Source organism: Cardiocondyla obscurior, linkage group LG16 (assembly GCF_019399895.1).
Source record: "Cardiocondyla obscurior isolate alpha-2009 linkage group LG16, Cobs3.1, whole genome shotgun sequence".
In the NCBI taxonomy this organism is placed as follows: Eukaryota; Metazoa; Arthropoda; class Insecta; order Hymenoptera; family Formicidae; genus Cardiocondyla; species Cardiocondyla obscurior.
The window spans coordinates 3,601,978-3,615,664 of record NC_091879.1 but is presented as its reverse complement, the minus strand read 5'-3'; the positions used below and the strand labels follow the sequence as shown (position 1 = coordinate 3,615,664).

Here is a 13,687-nt window from a genome sequence, read left to right as displayed (position 1 = left end):
ACGAGAGTGGGCGCTGGCAATCGGTAACGGGCGACGCCGGGCGTCGTTGTGGTGGCGACGTCTGTGGTTGTGGTGGATGAGCCGCTCGGCGACGATGTCTAGGGGTTGCCGGGTCGCCGCCATGCTGGATTCCTGCCGTCGCGCGAACCCCTGGCTGCCTTCTGGTAATCGTTGCCAGGGTTGCGACAACCCCACCAGGCCGGCGTCGCCACGCCCCGCGGATCGCGGGTGGACCAATGACGCCGGGACGTCGCGACGCCGGCGTCCACCAATAGGATTACCCTCTGATACGCTCTTTCGCTTGTCGGTGACTGCTGCGCGCCCCTTACCCCCGCGCGACCCCTCCTCGCGAAGCTGGATGCCTTTCAATTTCGGACCCGCGGCCTCATAAACGCTGCCAACCACCCTCCGTGCCACCCGCGACGCAGGGGTAGAAGGGATCGCGAACGCGGAGCAGTCGAGGCTGCGTCGGTGTGCTCATCCGCGCACCCAGACAACCGCAGCCCGTAGGGATGAAAGGGGTACGAAGCTCTGCGAGGATTGAGAAACGGAGTGTACACGCGCTCTGGTACATAGGAATGCGCGTATAGACAAGATGCGGTTCGATTTGCGTGCACATACATGCATACGTGTGATCATAGAAGCGGCACAGTGACGGTAATCAATCATTCAAATGTTGTAAGAGATGTTATACGCATAGCTAACGATAAAATTATACTTAATATTACACCCCGGCCTTTTGTAAACGCCGCAGGCACGCGTGACGCACCGCGAACATTGCACGATGCGAATTAAAATTTAATTAGATTTTAAACTCGCCATCGATATTCATTTCTGGCTCGTTTAAAAATCAGTCCTTCGTCGCGCAATAAATTACCGTGCACTAAAAATAAATTAGTCCCGAGTTAAATAATTATTTTCTTACATCGTCGAAAGAATGATCGCGTTAAGTTTAATTAAGTCTTTATCTAAAACAAATTTTTTTTTTTATTAAAAAAAAAGTATTTTTGGATTAAAATGCGTATTTAAATAAAGGTAATAATTGTTTTGCTAATTTATGAGAGTAACATTTTCAGCTCAAGACCAATTTATCTTTTTTTTTTCTTTCTTTCTTTTTTTTTTCTCGCAGCGTGAACGTTGCGCAAGCTTTATTACAATCGCATTAAAATTCTCGTGGACTCCCGTGATTCTTTCGAAACGGGCGACGCATGTATAATCGCAGATTTTACGTAATCCTTACCGGAGGATTAAAGTTTTTGAGGACACGATTACGATCAATTTCTTAGAAACCGAGTATTTGCGAGACATCCATCAAACTCTCGTTCGCCTCGTTTAATGCCACGTTAGAAAGTAGAACGAGCACCAGAGAGGAAGTCGCTTTTCCTCCCTCGATGAATACCTCAAAGGGGATGCTCCGATCGGTGCGCACATCTCAAGCATCACCCCGCAAATTTACACGCCTCTGCTTTCTTAGCGCGTCTTTTGTGCAATTTTCTTTAGACGAGCGTTATTTTCATGCATGTGTGACAAAGATATATATATACATGCATACATACATATGGGAGCCTTATGTGAGTTCTCAGAAAAAAAAAAGTTTTTTACCACAAATACTCGCACACGCGCGGGCGACAGCGATGTACGTAATACGACAATGTGTGGTTGCGTCACGTTCTGCTTGATAAAAAAAATTATGACCTTCGATATAATAATGATATTTAACAGTGGGGTTTGCCGTATAAAAAAACATACTAAAAAAAGCCGTAGTAATGAAAAGAAAAGGGATTATATTTTTAAAAGCTACGGTGGAGATAAAAATTCCCTGTAACTGATATTATTTTTAACAACGAGATTTATGTCATTAAGATTAAATATCATTTTCTTTTTTTTTTTTCCTTTGAGAGTAATATGTTCTTATTCTTCATGACATTAAAAAAAATATTTTTAATTAATTAATATTCTTTAATTTTATACCTTTGAATTAGATTTGAATTCGAGATACTATTTTATCATCGTCTTTCACACGGAATCGATAATGTAATTTGCGCGAGATATCCTGTGTGATTTTTACAAAAAATGTTACGTAATTTAATGCACGTATAATTTATTAATATGTTATTGTAAATTAAATAACTCGCGCATTCTTACGTATATCAAGTAATGATAACTTGCCGCTGGTGAATAAGAGCGAGTGCAATCTTTTCAGTAATAAAAGCTCCCATTTGAATTTATCTTTCGCTGATTTTCAAAAATAATTTTCTACAATTAAACCATTCGGCTATAAATATAATAATTTTTTTTACTCAGTTCTATTATTCTTGTAATTATTATATTACGTAATTAAAATATTAATTATATTTTTTGGATGTATGCATAATTATTATATACCTTTCTCTAAGTACGCAGCATAGTTGATCAACGTAAAAAAGGCAAATTTATTTTTACAACACAATGCAAAATTTTATCAGCCAACTAATAATAGCACGATACGTTACTTATTTCCGTTTAAACTGTCGCCTATATTAACAAATTCTAATTATCCGCTTTTACTTGTACTCGGTAGCTTGGAAAGTTTATCAACGAGATTATCAATCGCGCAGCAAATGTCTTGAAATACCTCTGTCTCGTTCTTTTCGCCGTCGATGACCACCAGCTGTTTCTTGTAATATCTAAGGATAGGCTTGATCATTCGGCGGTGGTTCTTTATTCGCTTCCAATTTTCGTCGAAGCTACGATCTTGCCTCTCGGTGGAGGTGACGGTTCTGGCTAGGATTCGGTCCATCAGCACCGAGTTCCTGACGTACAAATACAGGACGAGATCCGGCGGTCGGATCTGCTGGTTGAAATTCTGGCACTGCAGCTTCTCCCTCGGAAAGCCGCTCAGCAGGAAACCTCGCGTGCCGCCCAACTTATCCAGCATCCGCGTCTTGATCAGCTCTACCATGACGTCCGAGGGAACTAGCTTACCCTCGGACATCAAGTACGCCACGATAACACCTCGCTGCGAGCCCGTGCTCACTTCGCTACGCAATAAATCTCTGCTAACGATAGCGCAGAAGCCGTAATGATCCGCGACCCGTGCAGCTTGTGTGGCTGCAAGAAAAAAAAAATTAAAATTACTTCGAAATCCGAAAACTTCCGTTCAAAGACCGAAGGGTTATATTCAAATCTTACTTTATCGTATCTCAGTGGCAAAAAGAATTTACAATTTTACTTATGTTGCAAATAAATTATCAACGAACCTCTTCCTGCTCCCGGGCCTCCGATTAGAAAAATAATCGGCAGGCTTGATTGCCTGATCGAAGAGGCATCGATTTGAACGCTTCTCGGTATCTCGGCATGCAAAGGATCGACGGGATGCACGCAGCTCAAACCCATCTTCGTCTTCTGCGCGCTCGTTTTCTGCGTGCGGCTTTCGCTGCTTGAAACCGCTTGAAAAATAATAATTAATACCTGATTCATTCGATGTTCTTTTCTTTCGAGTAAAGTCACGCAAATAAAAGTCACATACTGTTTAACTTAACGTTGTTAATATGTAATCTTGCTTTATTTAACGGTGATGCGTTGACTCTTGCGATTGATACTGTCAAAAAGTAACGGTGGCGGCTCGTGACGGTCTCTTACAGAACTAAGTTTCGACGATCAGTAGTACGAGCGAACGTGCCATCGTATAGTCAGATAGTCGTCGATTTCAGTAGTATAAATGCAAATTTAAAAATACTAAAATAAAATAATATAAAGTTATATAAATTGAGAATTAATTTAACATAACAAAATGCGCGATCCAACTCAACTCTGGCTGATTCGTCTTCGACCAGATTTTAATTAAGCCTCGATGAAAATTCAGTCTATTTCTCTGATACTTAGTACATTAAAAAATTTTTACAATTTCTTTTTAAATAGGGAGCGTGACATTTATTCCAGCATCAGTCCGAAAGACAGGCGAATACTTCACTTTGAGTTTCCTCGCTTCCTATTTGAATAATAGAAAAGTGTTTATTGAGCATAGACTTACATATTACAATGATAATCATAATAATAATCACTTACGACAAGTATGTAATTAATTAATGGTACATATTTATTTAACAAATAAAAAGTTATTTACTTAAGTATAATTTTTAATAAACCTTTCCGATTTATATCGGCTTGACTAGCACATTAGATGCAATATCGACATTAAAATCCGCGTTAATCATTATATAGAAAAAGAACGAAAGCACGTCACTACGCAAAGATCACGATACATTATATAGATAGTAAAAACGCGTTTAATAAATTATGCGAAGAAATATACATTCATAGATCGTGAATTATTATTACATGCGTAACGAGTGCGTAAAGTGCAAACGAAAAACAGTAAAAGAATGCAAGGCTGATTTGTACGTTTCACTTTAGTAAAATATTTTTAATATTATTTTCGTAAGATTTTTAAGACCCCCGACGACGTTTTGCAAATTTAAAAAATAATCAATATTTATTTATACTATTTAATTTTATACCGCTGGTTACATTATTGCATTATGTATTATCATTAATTTATCTCACAACGTTCTTGACACACGAGTTATACACAGCCTTCTAGATTTAAAAATCAGCCTAGCAAATTCTTTCGCGAGAAAAGAAAAAGCAAAATGGAAGGGATCACATGTGAAAAGTGGTAATTGAAATTCGTCTACAACTTGTAGTAATAAATACACAAATAATTCGCCTAAGAATATAGATCGTTTAGCTTAGCAGAATTTGCGATATTTTCGTTTCATAGAAAGTACTTAAAATAGAACGTCTAAGCTAGTCTTCTTTGTTTTCTATTCTAAACCTTCACGCGCAAGAGAAAGGGTTCTCTCGTTAATCATGTTTGTCACTCGATATTATAGAAAACGTATAGCAATTTGGGCATTTTATATATCTAAATTAAAGGAAAACCCTTGTGTATTATTCTCTCTATATATATGCATTTAATTATTACATATATATATATAGATGTGTAATATAATACTCGCAAAGCCTTGTGCCCAGAGAACATCGTCTCATTATCATTATGATTGTATATATGCCAATATATTACGAATGCCTTTCTTAACTTAAAGCAAATGCTAATTCATTAACTTAACAAAATAAAACTTTGAAACATTAATTAAGAAAATTTAACTTTTCTTCTACGTAATATTACAAAAAAGTAAAATAGATTTTTAATTATAAATCATAAAATAAATTTTTACAATTCTTTTTTTCTCTCTCTCTAACTCTGAATGTTCTCTGGACATTCTTGTAAGGTATGTTCCTGAAAGAACAAACCTATTCTAATTTATTTTCTCAGGATAGAGCCGTTATCAAGTATTGCCCTTCCTTTTTTTATTGCAGATGTCCACAGACATAGAATACTGAGTAAATACATACAATACGATTTCACGATACATCGTGTGTGTGCGTGTGTATACGTGTATGCACGAGTGTGTCGTGCAAATATGCACGCGCGCTAGCGCGAATTCTGCGTGCGATTGTAAATGGTGTACGCATTTCGAGATTAATCGCACACACGATTACATGTTTTTTTTCTCTTCCTCTTTTCACAATACAGTTTAATCAGTGATCAATTCCGTCAAGTCAACCGATAAGTAGACACTTAATCGCGAACACTATCGCACATGCACAATGCGTTTTTTAAATGTATTCGTTTTAATAAAATATATTAACCCTCAGTACAAATCGTAAATTTTACAACATTTCGTTAAATAATAAATAAAAAGATTACAATAAAACATTATATATAAAAGACGGCACAAGTTATATATTTTTATAAAAAAAAGTTTTTGGTATTAGCTTTTTAATGTTTAACGCAATCTCGTTAGAAAAAATAGAAGTAGAAGATTAATTAAAAGAGAATAAGTTACGTTATTATTTATTAATTATATATAAATATTCGATCTTAAGAAAACCTTAATACTACTTATTATGCTAACTTGTATGCGGAGTTTAATATTTTATTATTCATTTTTATATTCTAAAATCAAAAATTAAACTATTTATCTGCTGAGGGTTAAAATATAAAAAAAATTAACAATTGTACATGATATTGTAATACTTTACAATACCAGTCATTTTATATCAATCGGACAATTTTTACGAAACTTATTTAAGTTTTTTTTTTCCTTACAACCATTTTAATTATAATTACTTAATTCTTCTTTGCAATTAAGTACCCACATTACTTGCACAAGTAACAAAAATTTTCATTTCACTACACTTAATTTTTTACGATAATCGAGTCCTAAAAATGGCAGTGTTGAAAAGATTTCTATCGAGATACTTATAACAAAAGTTTTGAAATACGTAGACAATATTGAATCGTTCGATATCTAAAATCTTGAAAGAGATGTTTTGGTAGAAAAAATATATTTTTTAATAAATTTCCATGTATTTTCAAGATATAATATTGATATCTTGAAAAAGCGCGATTTACGACAAAGATATCTAAAAGTTACCTTTAAATTAGTAAAATATTTTACTACTCTCTCTTAAGAACTGGTCTTGGGCCATGCTATCTTGGCATCAATTCGCTTGTAGGCGAAAAGGCAGTGAGAGAGTTCTTGTGGGCATTCGTGATCTCCGAGTAACGTTTCTAAAATGTTTATAAGTAACACATATAATATTTCCAAATATATTACTTATAAAAAAAATATAATTTTTATATTAAATGCGTTTACCTTCCCCTTGCACCAATTTAAAAAGCCCGTAGTCCTGAGGATTTGTGCATCTGATCTTATGCGCAAGGATGCGACAGATTTCTCTAGTATTCATGTTGGGTCGCACTGGAAGTGTTCTAGTATTTAAGGAACCATGTAGTTCATCCGGTACCAAAATCCGCAATACAGACGAGCAATCCGGCGTTCCACATCCCTAAAAACGAGAAAAAAAATTAATTGACTGTCCCACTTTTTTCGCGATTGTCTCTTTTCCAGTATTTTCGGTCTGCTTCACTCGCAATCGCAAACGTATACTATATTTAAAAATAAAAGTGAGTGCTAAAGATTCTTGCCAAGAACATCATTGCTAATTAATGTAAACTTGATACAGTTTGAAAGATATACGATAATTAGAAATATTTATTCCTTACGTTTAATGTAGACACGGTGCTTTGACTGGACTTGAAGGTCTTTAAAACATGTACAGCACTTGATAACGTTGTCAAATAATATCCGCCTTCGCCACTCAAAAGAGAAGCATGCAGCAGACCCCACATGTATTCGGCTTCGATCTCAGCGTCCACCACTTTACCGCGTACCAAAACCCAAATTACCAACGGTAAAAGATCATCAGCGCCTAGCGCAACATGTCTTCCCAAATTAGCTTGTTTTACCTACAAAATAAATATTTAAAATCTCTGCAAAGTAATTACTATTAATTTTATTACACTAAATTTCTTTCGTTTATTTTGGATTACTTATTTAAATAATACAAGTGGTAATTTGAGAAAGGTTTCAAAAAAACTTACAGAATTAAAAATAGTTGAGATGGCTGCTAATAAGTGTTCTAATTTTTCAAGTGGAGAATCAGCTTTCTGCAATCGCTCGATGCATTTGAGAATACGCTCCAGACTCTCTTCTGAAGGGGGTATAATTTTTGACTGTACACAAAAAAACAATTAGAATTTAGATGCGACAAATTTCAATTCTTCCTTAATAAACTTTATAACTTTCGTAAAACTATTTTATTAATTTTATTACGTATTACATATTTACATATTAGATAAATCTATTTACCTGGACACCAAGATCGTGAATGGTTTTGCCTTGGGCATGCTGAATGTTCTCCGCCAAAGTTTGCAATGCACCAGTAGCGAAATAATGTTCAATAAATAACCGGCACACGTGTTCCCGAAGAGGCCTAACCACGAGGCCCATCATCACGTCCTCGAGAATGGCGTCAAGATTAAGAAACTCGTTCGGACGTAGTTTTAGTCGTTCCTTTTCCACCTCCCTCTCGAATCCGCGTTCGCCGTGTTTTACCAAATAATTTTTCATCCCTGACATGAATTGACGCATATTACGCATTACGATATGCGGCATCGCTTCCTTGCCCTCTCGCGTGCATTGAATAAAATTGTCAATGTTTTGCGAGAAAGTTGTAGTTTTGTCTGCCGCAAGTTGAAGAGCGTAAGCTCTAATAGCCGCTCCAGTCCCGTTAAGCAAGTCACGATTCTTCGCAATCGCTTGAACTCGTGGCGGTGCTGTAAAAAAAATAATTTATATATAATTTTTTAATTAATTATATTTATAAACTGTTAATAAATAATTAAAACTTACATAACAGAGGATCTAGTCGTTCCTTAAAACTCTTGTTTCGTTTGAGTCTTTCTACATCACTTTCCATGTCTGTGTCTAGCATAGTTTCCCACTCGGAAGGATCATACGTGCGATTCTTTCGCGAGTCCGGAGTGTCCCCACGTTCTACATTTCTTTTTTCTACATTGTCATACGACGAGTTCCGATCGCTATATAACGATTCGCAAGTATCTGGCGATTTCAGCAGTTCTGGATACCTATAAAATAATTTCAAGCATTCAATGCAATGTTTTTTATTATATATTTAAATTTCCTACTAGCAATATAAAAAAATTAATCGTTTAAAAAAATTTCAATCACCTAATTTTTTTTTTAATTTTTGTTGTATTAATGTCATTATGTTGTTTCTGTTAGAAAACTTACCGTTGTAAAATAATATTCTGAACAGTTATGGTGTTTCCAATAATGTTTCTATCGCATTCTTCATCACCGGGAAATTTCCTTGCAATATTATCACCGTCGTAATCAGCATCACAGTCGTAATCCGGTTCGCAATCTGGCTCCTCGGCTTCGTTACCTATTTTAAAGAATAAAAAAATGTTATCTAGTAATTCACTCTTTTACATTAATATAATTTTCTATATGTGGAACGTACCGATAAACTCCCAACTAGAATCTACGGTCCAAGAAGTGTCGTTAAATGCTTTGGTTCTTATCTTCGGTGGTTGAACGGGCTTTGCCCGAGGAATCTTCTTCGTCTCCTTAGTTTGAGCTAATCTTTTCGCCAAATTGTCGACTGACGATGAGATTAATGGCGTTTTGTCCTCTGTCTCCTCCGATGGCTCTTCCCAACAATCAATAGGATGCAATTGATTAGCATTATTTCCCGTTGGAGTTTGTAACCAACCTGGTTCACTATGCCGATACTTATTCATCGCCGGATTATGTTTAGTTTGCCGTCTTCTCGGAATAATAATTGCATTTTGAACAATTGCATCAGCAGGTTCCGCATAAAAGGGACTACTTTGTTTAGATTCAGGTGTTTGGGGGCTATTGCTTTCCGATTTCGCTAAAACGAGGCCTAATTTATTTCTTGGAGGTGTTACTACGTTCGGGCTGTTCAATGAATTGGCGCTGCCTGCAAAAAAAATATTTTACTTTTAAAATCTTTGTAAAAAATATTTAGAACTTATTTAATTTTAATAATAAATTGTTATATGTACAGAATGCTATTTATATAATAATTTAATAAACACTTACAAACTCTAGACAGCAAATCGGGCCTCTTTCCCATGCTAATTTCTTCCGGCGAACTCTGGTTAGGACTCTTTACGTCAAGAACAGGCTTGAAACTACTAAATTCTGGACTCATCATTTCTTTGTATCCCATTTTATCGCTCTTTAAGATAAACTTATCGTGCTTGAGAACCATCTGTTCCCCAGCTGGCAATCTTTCATTAACAAGACTCTTTTCGGATTCTTTAGGACTCATCACGTGGTCGTTAGAACTTTTCATACAATCTTGCGGGGTGTTAGCGACCCTGTTACTGTTATCTTTTAACCTGTCGTTCCAAGTTGACTGAGTCGATTGGTCAGTAGTATTCCAAATATCTTCGTAATCGGAAATCTTATCCGCTGGTGAGCTACGATAATATGACTCCAAAATATCAGACTCTTGATAATGTTGCGAGTTTTTTCGATTCTCACGATCACGTCGTCTTTTTGATTTACTAGTACTAGAAGGAGTATTTGGAGAGAGCATATTAGGAGTCTTCGAGAATAGTTTTGAGGTAGGGGATACGACCGGGGTGATAGATGAAAGGGGTGATTTAATGGAAAAGTTGGAATTGAGAGATTTATTAGATTGAGGACTCAGCAGTGACGAATTCGGATCCGACGGAGTGTTTTGCTGTTGACAAAAAAAGAAAGAAATAAAAAAACATTACAATTATTTCAATGGTAGTAAAGAGTTGCGATTAAATTAATTACATTAAAAATTTTTTAATTTATTAGAAAATAAGATAATAAAAAAATTTAAAAAGAACACAGTACTTAAAAAAATTTTACCTGCGAAGAATTTACGTTGCTCTGGTTTACGTTGAACGTCACGGTCGTAGTCACAGTAAAATTATTCTGATTCTGATTGATGCCAGGCTTGGCCCATCTTGGTGGCGGGGGTGGCGGAGTCTTTACATTTTGTCTAGTTCCTTGATTTTCGGCGATGATACTTCTATTATCCGACAATTCTGGAGATGTGGTACACGACTGATTGTTCTGATGAAAATTCGAGACCGACATAAACTTTCCTGAACTCTTGGTGAACTCAACAGGGGTCAATTTCGGTGTGTCCAGACCGTTCTTTAAAGTGTCGAAACTTCTCATATCCTGAATAGGGCTCAGAATGTTGTTTTCAACATTATGTACCACGGGCGAAGGGCATCGCACGCTTTGCACGAGATTTGGCGAGATCAATTTGTGAGAGAGCTTGTCGCTTGGTGACGAGATCCGATCCCTTTTGGCATCACTCAGAGGTTCGTTGAAAGTTGTCAAATTCAAAGTGTTGGGTGGAGTTGGACGAGGTTGACGCGGCAACGACGACACAAATGTCGAAGTGTTCGCGTTAACGGTATTCGTTGGAGAAGGAGTGTCTAAACAAAGTACAAATTTATTATTTAAAAAACTAAGAAGTCATTTAACTTAAATTAATACATGTTTTATTAAAATTCCTAAACTATAACTAAAAAAAATGTAACGTAAAAATGAAATAATAAATATCTTACGTGTATTATGAGAAGATATTGGGGCTAAATTAAGCACTATACTCTCCGTAGTCGGCGTGTCCACGTTATTATTATTATTAATATGATTATTATTATTACCTGCAAAAAATAAATTATATTTTAAACATGTCAAAGATAACGCATTCATTTATTAAAAATCAATAATTTTCAATCAACAATTTATTTGAAATATCTTTTGCGTAAAAATTATTTAAAAAACGTACCTCCATGGAAACTACTCAGACTAGAGGTATTACTGCTGCTGCTTTCCGGTGGTTTCGGATTCGCCATCGGGTATCGCCAAAATTCTTGACCCAGCAACGCTAGTGACGACAACTGCTGCCTATTTTTCGCGTCTCGCATTGCTCTTGGCAGAGTCAATTGCACTGGCAGTTCATCACTGTTTTTAAATAAAAATAGGTCAATCGTGATTATTTAAATGTAAGGATGTATTAGTACTAATTGATAAATTTAGAAAATAATTAAATAATCAATAATCATATATAGTTAAAGAGAAAAAAAAAAAAAAAAAAAGGACTTACCAGCACTGTGAGTAGTGAGCAATCAGCGAAGGGATATTGTCGAACCTGTTCTCGCTCGTTTCCAAGCTCAACTTGCCCTTGTTGGCCTGAATCAGGTAATGCTCGATGTAGGGTCCCTTCCCGGCAGGTAATCTCACTGAAAGAGCCATTGTATCGCTCTGACTCGATTGCCGCACCACAAAGTTCTGTAATCGAAAGATATTTATAATATTTAAATATTTTAAAACGTACGTATAAAATATAATATTCGAAAATTGTCAATAATTGCAATACATGTATAAAAAATTAACTAGCAATGTGAATACAGAAAAAAAAAAAGATTAATTATTTTGTTTTATAATATTAAATTAATTAATTGCTGCTACGTTAATATTAATCTTTTCAATGACGGTTCAAAAATTTATGACAAAAGATTGTACCACGATTATTGTAGCGCATCCGAATGCGGAGAAACGAAAGGAATTTCGTTTCATTCGTGAAAAGGAATTGCGTGGCATATTGTCCTTTGGATAGTGCAATTCGTTCGAAGCAAAAATAGGACTGCGAGAGGATTTTGAAGGAATGGAAATGACGGAGGACGATTAACAAAGGTGCAAAACAATGACCCGTTGGGAGAAACAATGGCAAAAGAACGATCCCCGTCGCTCGCCCGCCGTCATTTTCGCGCTGATTACAGTGTAGTGCTTCGCGCGTTATTACAGAACGTTGCAAAATGAGAAAAAGAACGTAGGCGTGGAAAGAAGACGGTAATCATTTTACTGTTACGTCTTAATCGATTCTTTCGCCAAACCACCGAATAAAAAGTCTATTTTACAATATTTGTAGTTATTATTTCACTTTCCCATCCGACCTTTATAACGCAATCAAAATTTAATTAAACAGTAAAAAATATTTGTAAAATATACGTCCTTTTATTTATTAAGAAAAAAAAATGTAGATGCAATCTCGCGAATTTAATAAAAACATTTATTTGTAACTGCGTTAATGTCGCATCTATAAATTAAAAAAAAAAAATTCTACAATAACCGTAAATAACTAATTTTTGCGCTTCATCGAATCTCGCTGCCTGGATTTATACGCAAGGCACCGGAAGTGTAAAGGATTTTCCTAACGTAACTTCGTGTCGGCTGCATGTCGTCAGGCATTGACACGGTTTCCCATGTGTCTGGGAGCACCATTATTCTTCGAGTCGCCCGGCGTGTTGGATAAGAAGCCGGTATACTCACGCTCATTGTTCCGGGGCATGCCGCGATAGATATACGCGCAGATAGCAAGAAGTAAAAACGGTGCTGAGCGAAAATGACCTTCCACTCGGAGAATAATATTCGGCTCAAGGAGAACGTATTACGTAAGGTATGAAATTGAGAAGAAAAAAAAAAGAGCGACGAGAGAAGTTCCGCTTAATCCCGACGTGTTAAGAATAGAGAAATTCTATGATGTAAGTGTACACCTTACCCCTTCTTCCTTGCCCTGCAACAAGTGAAAGGCCCCGGCTCTCTGGATGCCCGGTAAAAACCAGATCGGGTGAGAGCGTATAAGCCTTTCGATTAGAGTAATATCGCAAGCCACCTCGCTGCCGGAATCCTCCGTGGACCTCGACGATCCTCCCGAAGTCGCTGATTCTTCCGAGGAAAGCGATTCCTCGCTCTGAAAAAAAAAAAAATTAAGTTCGTAATACAAATAAAACAATATGCATTTGTGCAGTACGTTAAATTAATTTCCATAGGAACAATAATAAAATAATCGCTGAAATTAATTCGCAGCATCCCGCTATTGTTTCGACATTTGAGCGCGGAATCAGCGATTTGTTTTATCACTGGCATTTTCGCCTCTTTTGAGCCTCGGGGCGCAAATCCCGCTGGCTTTGTCCCACAATGCGTCCCTAATTCCGCATTATACTCGGCACGGTTATCTCTATTTGCAGCCAACGAATGGACGGAAGATTTATTTGTCGTTCTCCCTCGCAATATATATTTTTTTATCTTTTTCACCGAGGCGCGAAATCATGCCGCGAGGAGAACGATAAGCAATCGTTTCCGAAGGCAAAGGCAAACCGGTGACGAAGATTAAGTCTTCGAAACGC

The 13,687-nt window shown here is 36.6% G+C and overlaps 2 protein-coding genes across 9 annotated transcripts in view; both read right to left on the bottom strand.

Annotated features, from left to right (window-relative positions):
* Positions 1 to 232: 232 nt before the first annotated feature.
* On the bottom strand, positions 233 to 3,818 carry LOC139108876 (adenylate kinase isoenzyme 1). The gene is made up of 2 exons (XM_070667526.1): positions 3,240 to 3,818; positions 233 to 3,090 (listed from the first exon to the last, which is right to left on the bottom strand). Exons 1-2 carry the CDS (start codon positions 3,457 to 3,459, stop codon positions 2,534 to 2,536), a joined length of 777 nt encoding a protein of 258 aa, XP_070523627.1. The 5' UTR covers positions 3,460 to 3,818; the 3' UTR covers positions 233 to 2,533.
* Positions 3,819 to 4,055: 237 nt separating this feature from the next.
* Positions 4,056 to 13,687, bottom strand: part of Spri (Src homology 2 domain-containing protein sprint) — a 67,639-nt gene continuing 58,007 nt past the window's right edge. For 7 of the 8 annotated variants that reach the window (XM_070667496.1, XM_070667497.1, XM_070667498.1 and 4 more), the window contains 14 exons: positions 13,060 to 13,251; positions 11,605 to 11,789; positions 11,287 to 11,462; positions 11,063 to 11,161; positions 10,350 to 10,930; positions 9,543 to 10,191; positions 8,938 to 9,420; positions 8,706 to 8,859; positions 8,304 to 8,539; positions 7,761 to 8,227; positions 7,493 to 7,624; positions 7,115 to 7,357; positions 6,705 to 6,897; positions 4,056 to 6,619 (listed from right to left, as the gene is read on the bottom strand). In XM_070667496.1, coding sequence (XP_070523597.1) covers positions 6,516 to 6,619; positions 6,705 to 6,897; positions 7,115 to 7,357; positions 7,493 to 7,624; positions 7,761 to 8,227; positions 8,304 to 8,539; positions 8,706 to 8,859; positions 8,938 to 9,420; positions 9,543 to 10,191; positions 10,350 to 10,930; positions 11,063 to 11,161; positions 11,287 to 11,462; positions 11,605 to 11,789; positions 13,060 to 13,251 — 3,894 coding nt within the window. In that variant the 3' untranslated portion in view covers positions 4,056 to 6,515. The remainder of the gene's footprint in view (positions 6,620 to 6,704; positions 6,898 to 7,114; positions 7,358 to 7,492; positions 7,625 to 7,760; positions 8,228 to 8,303; positions 8,540 to 8,705; positions 8,860 to 8,937; positions 9,421 to 9,542; positions 10,192 to 10,349; positions 10,931 to 11,062; positions 11,162 to 11,286; positions 11,463 to 11,604; positions 11,790 to 13,059; positions 13,252 to 13,687) is intronic. The other variant, XM_070667499.1, reaches the window with a different exon arrangement.

What these genes read in the sequence shown, in the direction of transcription:
- LOC139108876 (XM_070667526.1), bottom strand. Translation starts at nt 3,459, where the DNA reads ATGAATCAGGTATTAATTATTATTTTTCAAGCGGTTTCAAGCAGCGAA. An exon ending in AGGCCCGGGAGCAGGAAGAG is followed by an intron (nt 3,091 to 3,239) that starts GTTCGTTGATAA and finishes TTTTTCTTGCAG; the next exon opens with CCACACAAGCTGCACGGGTC.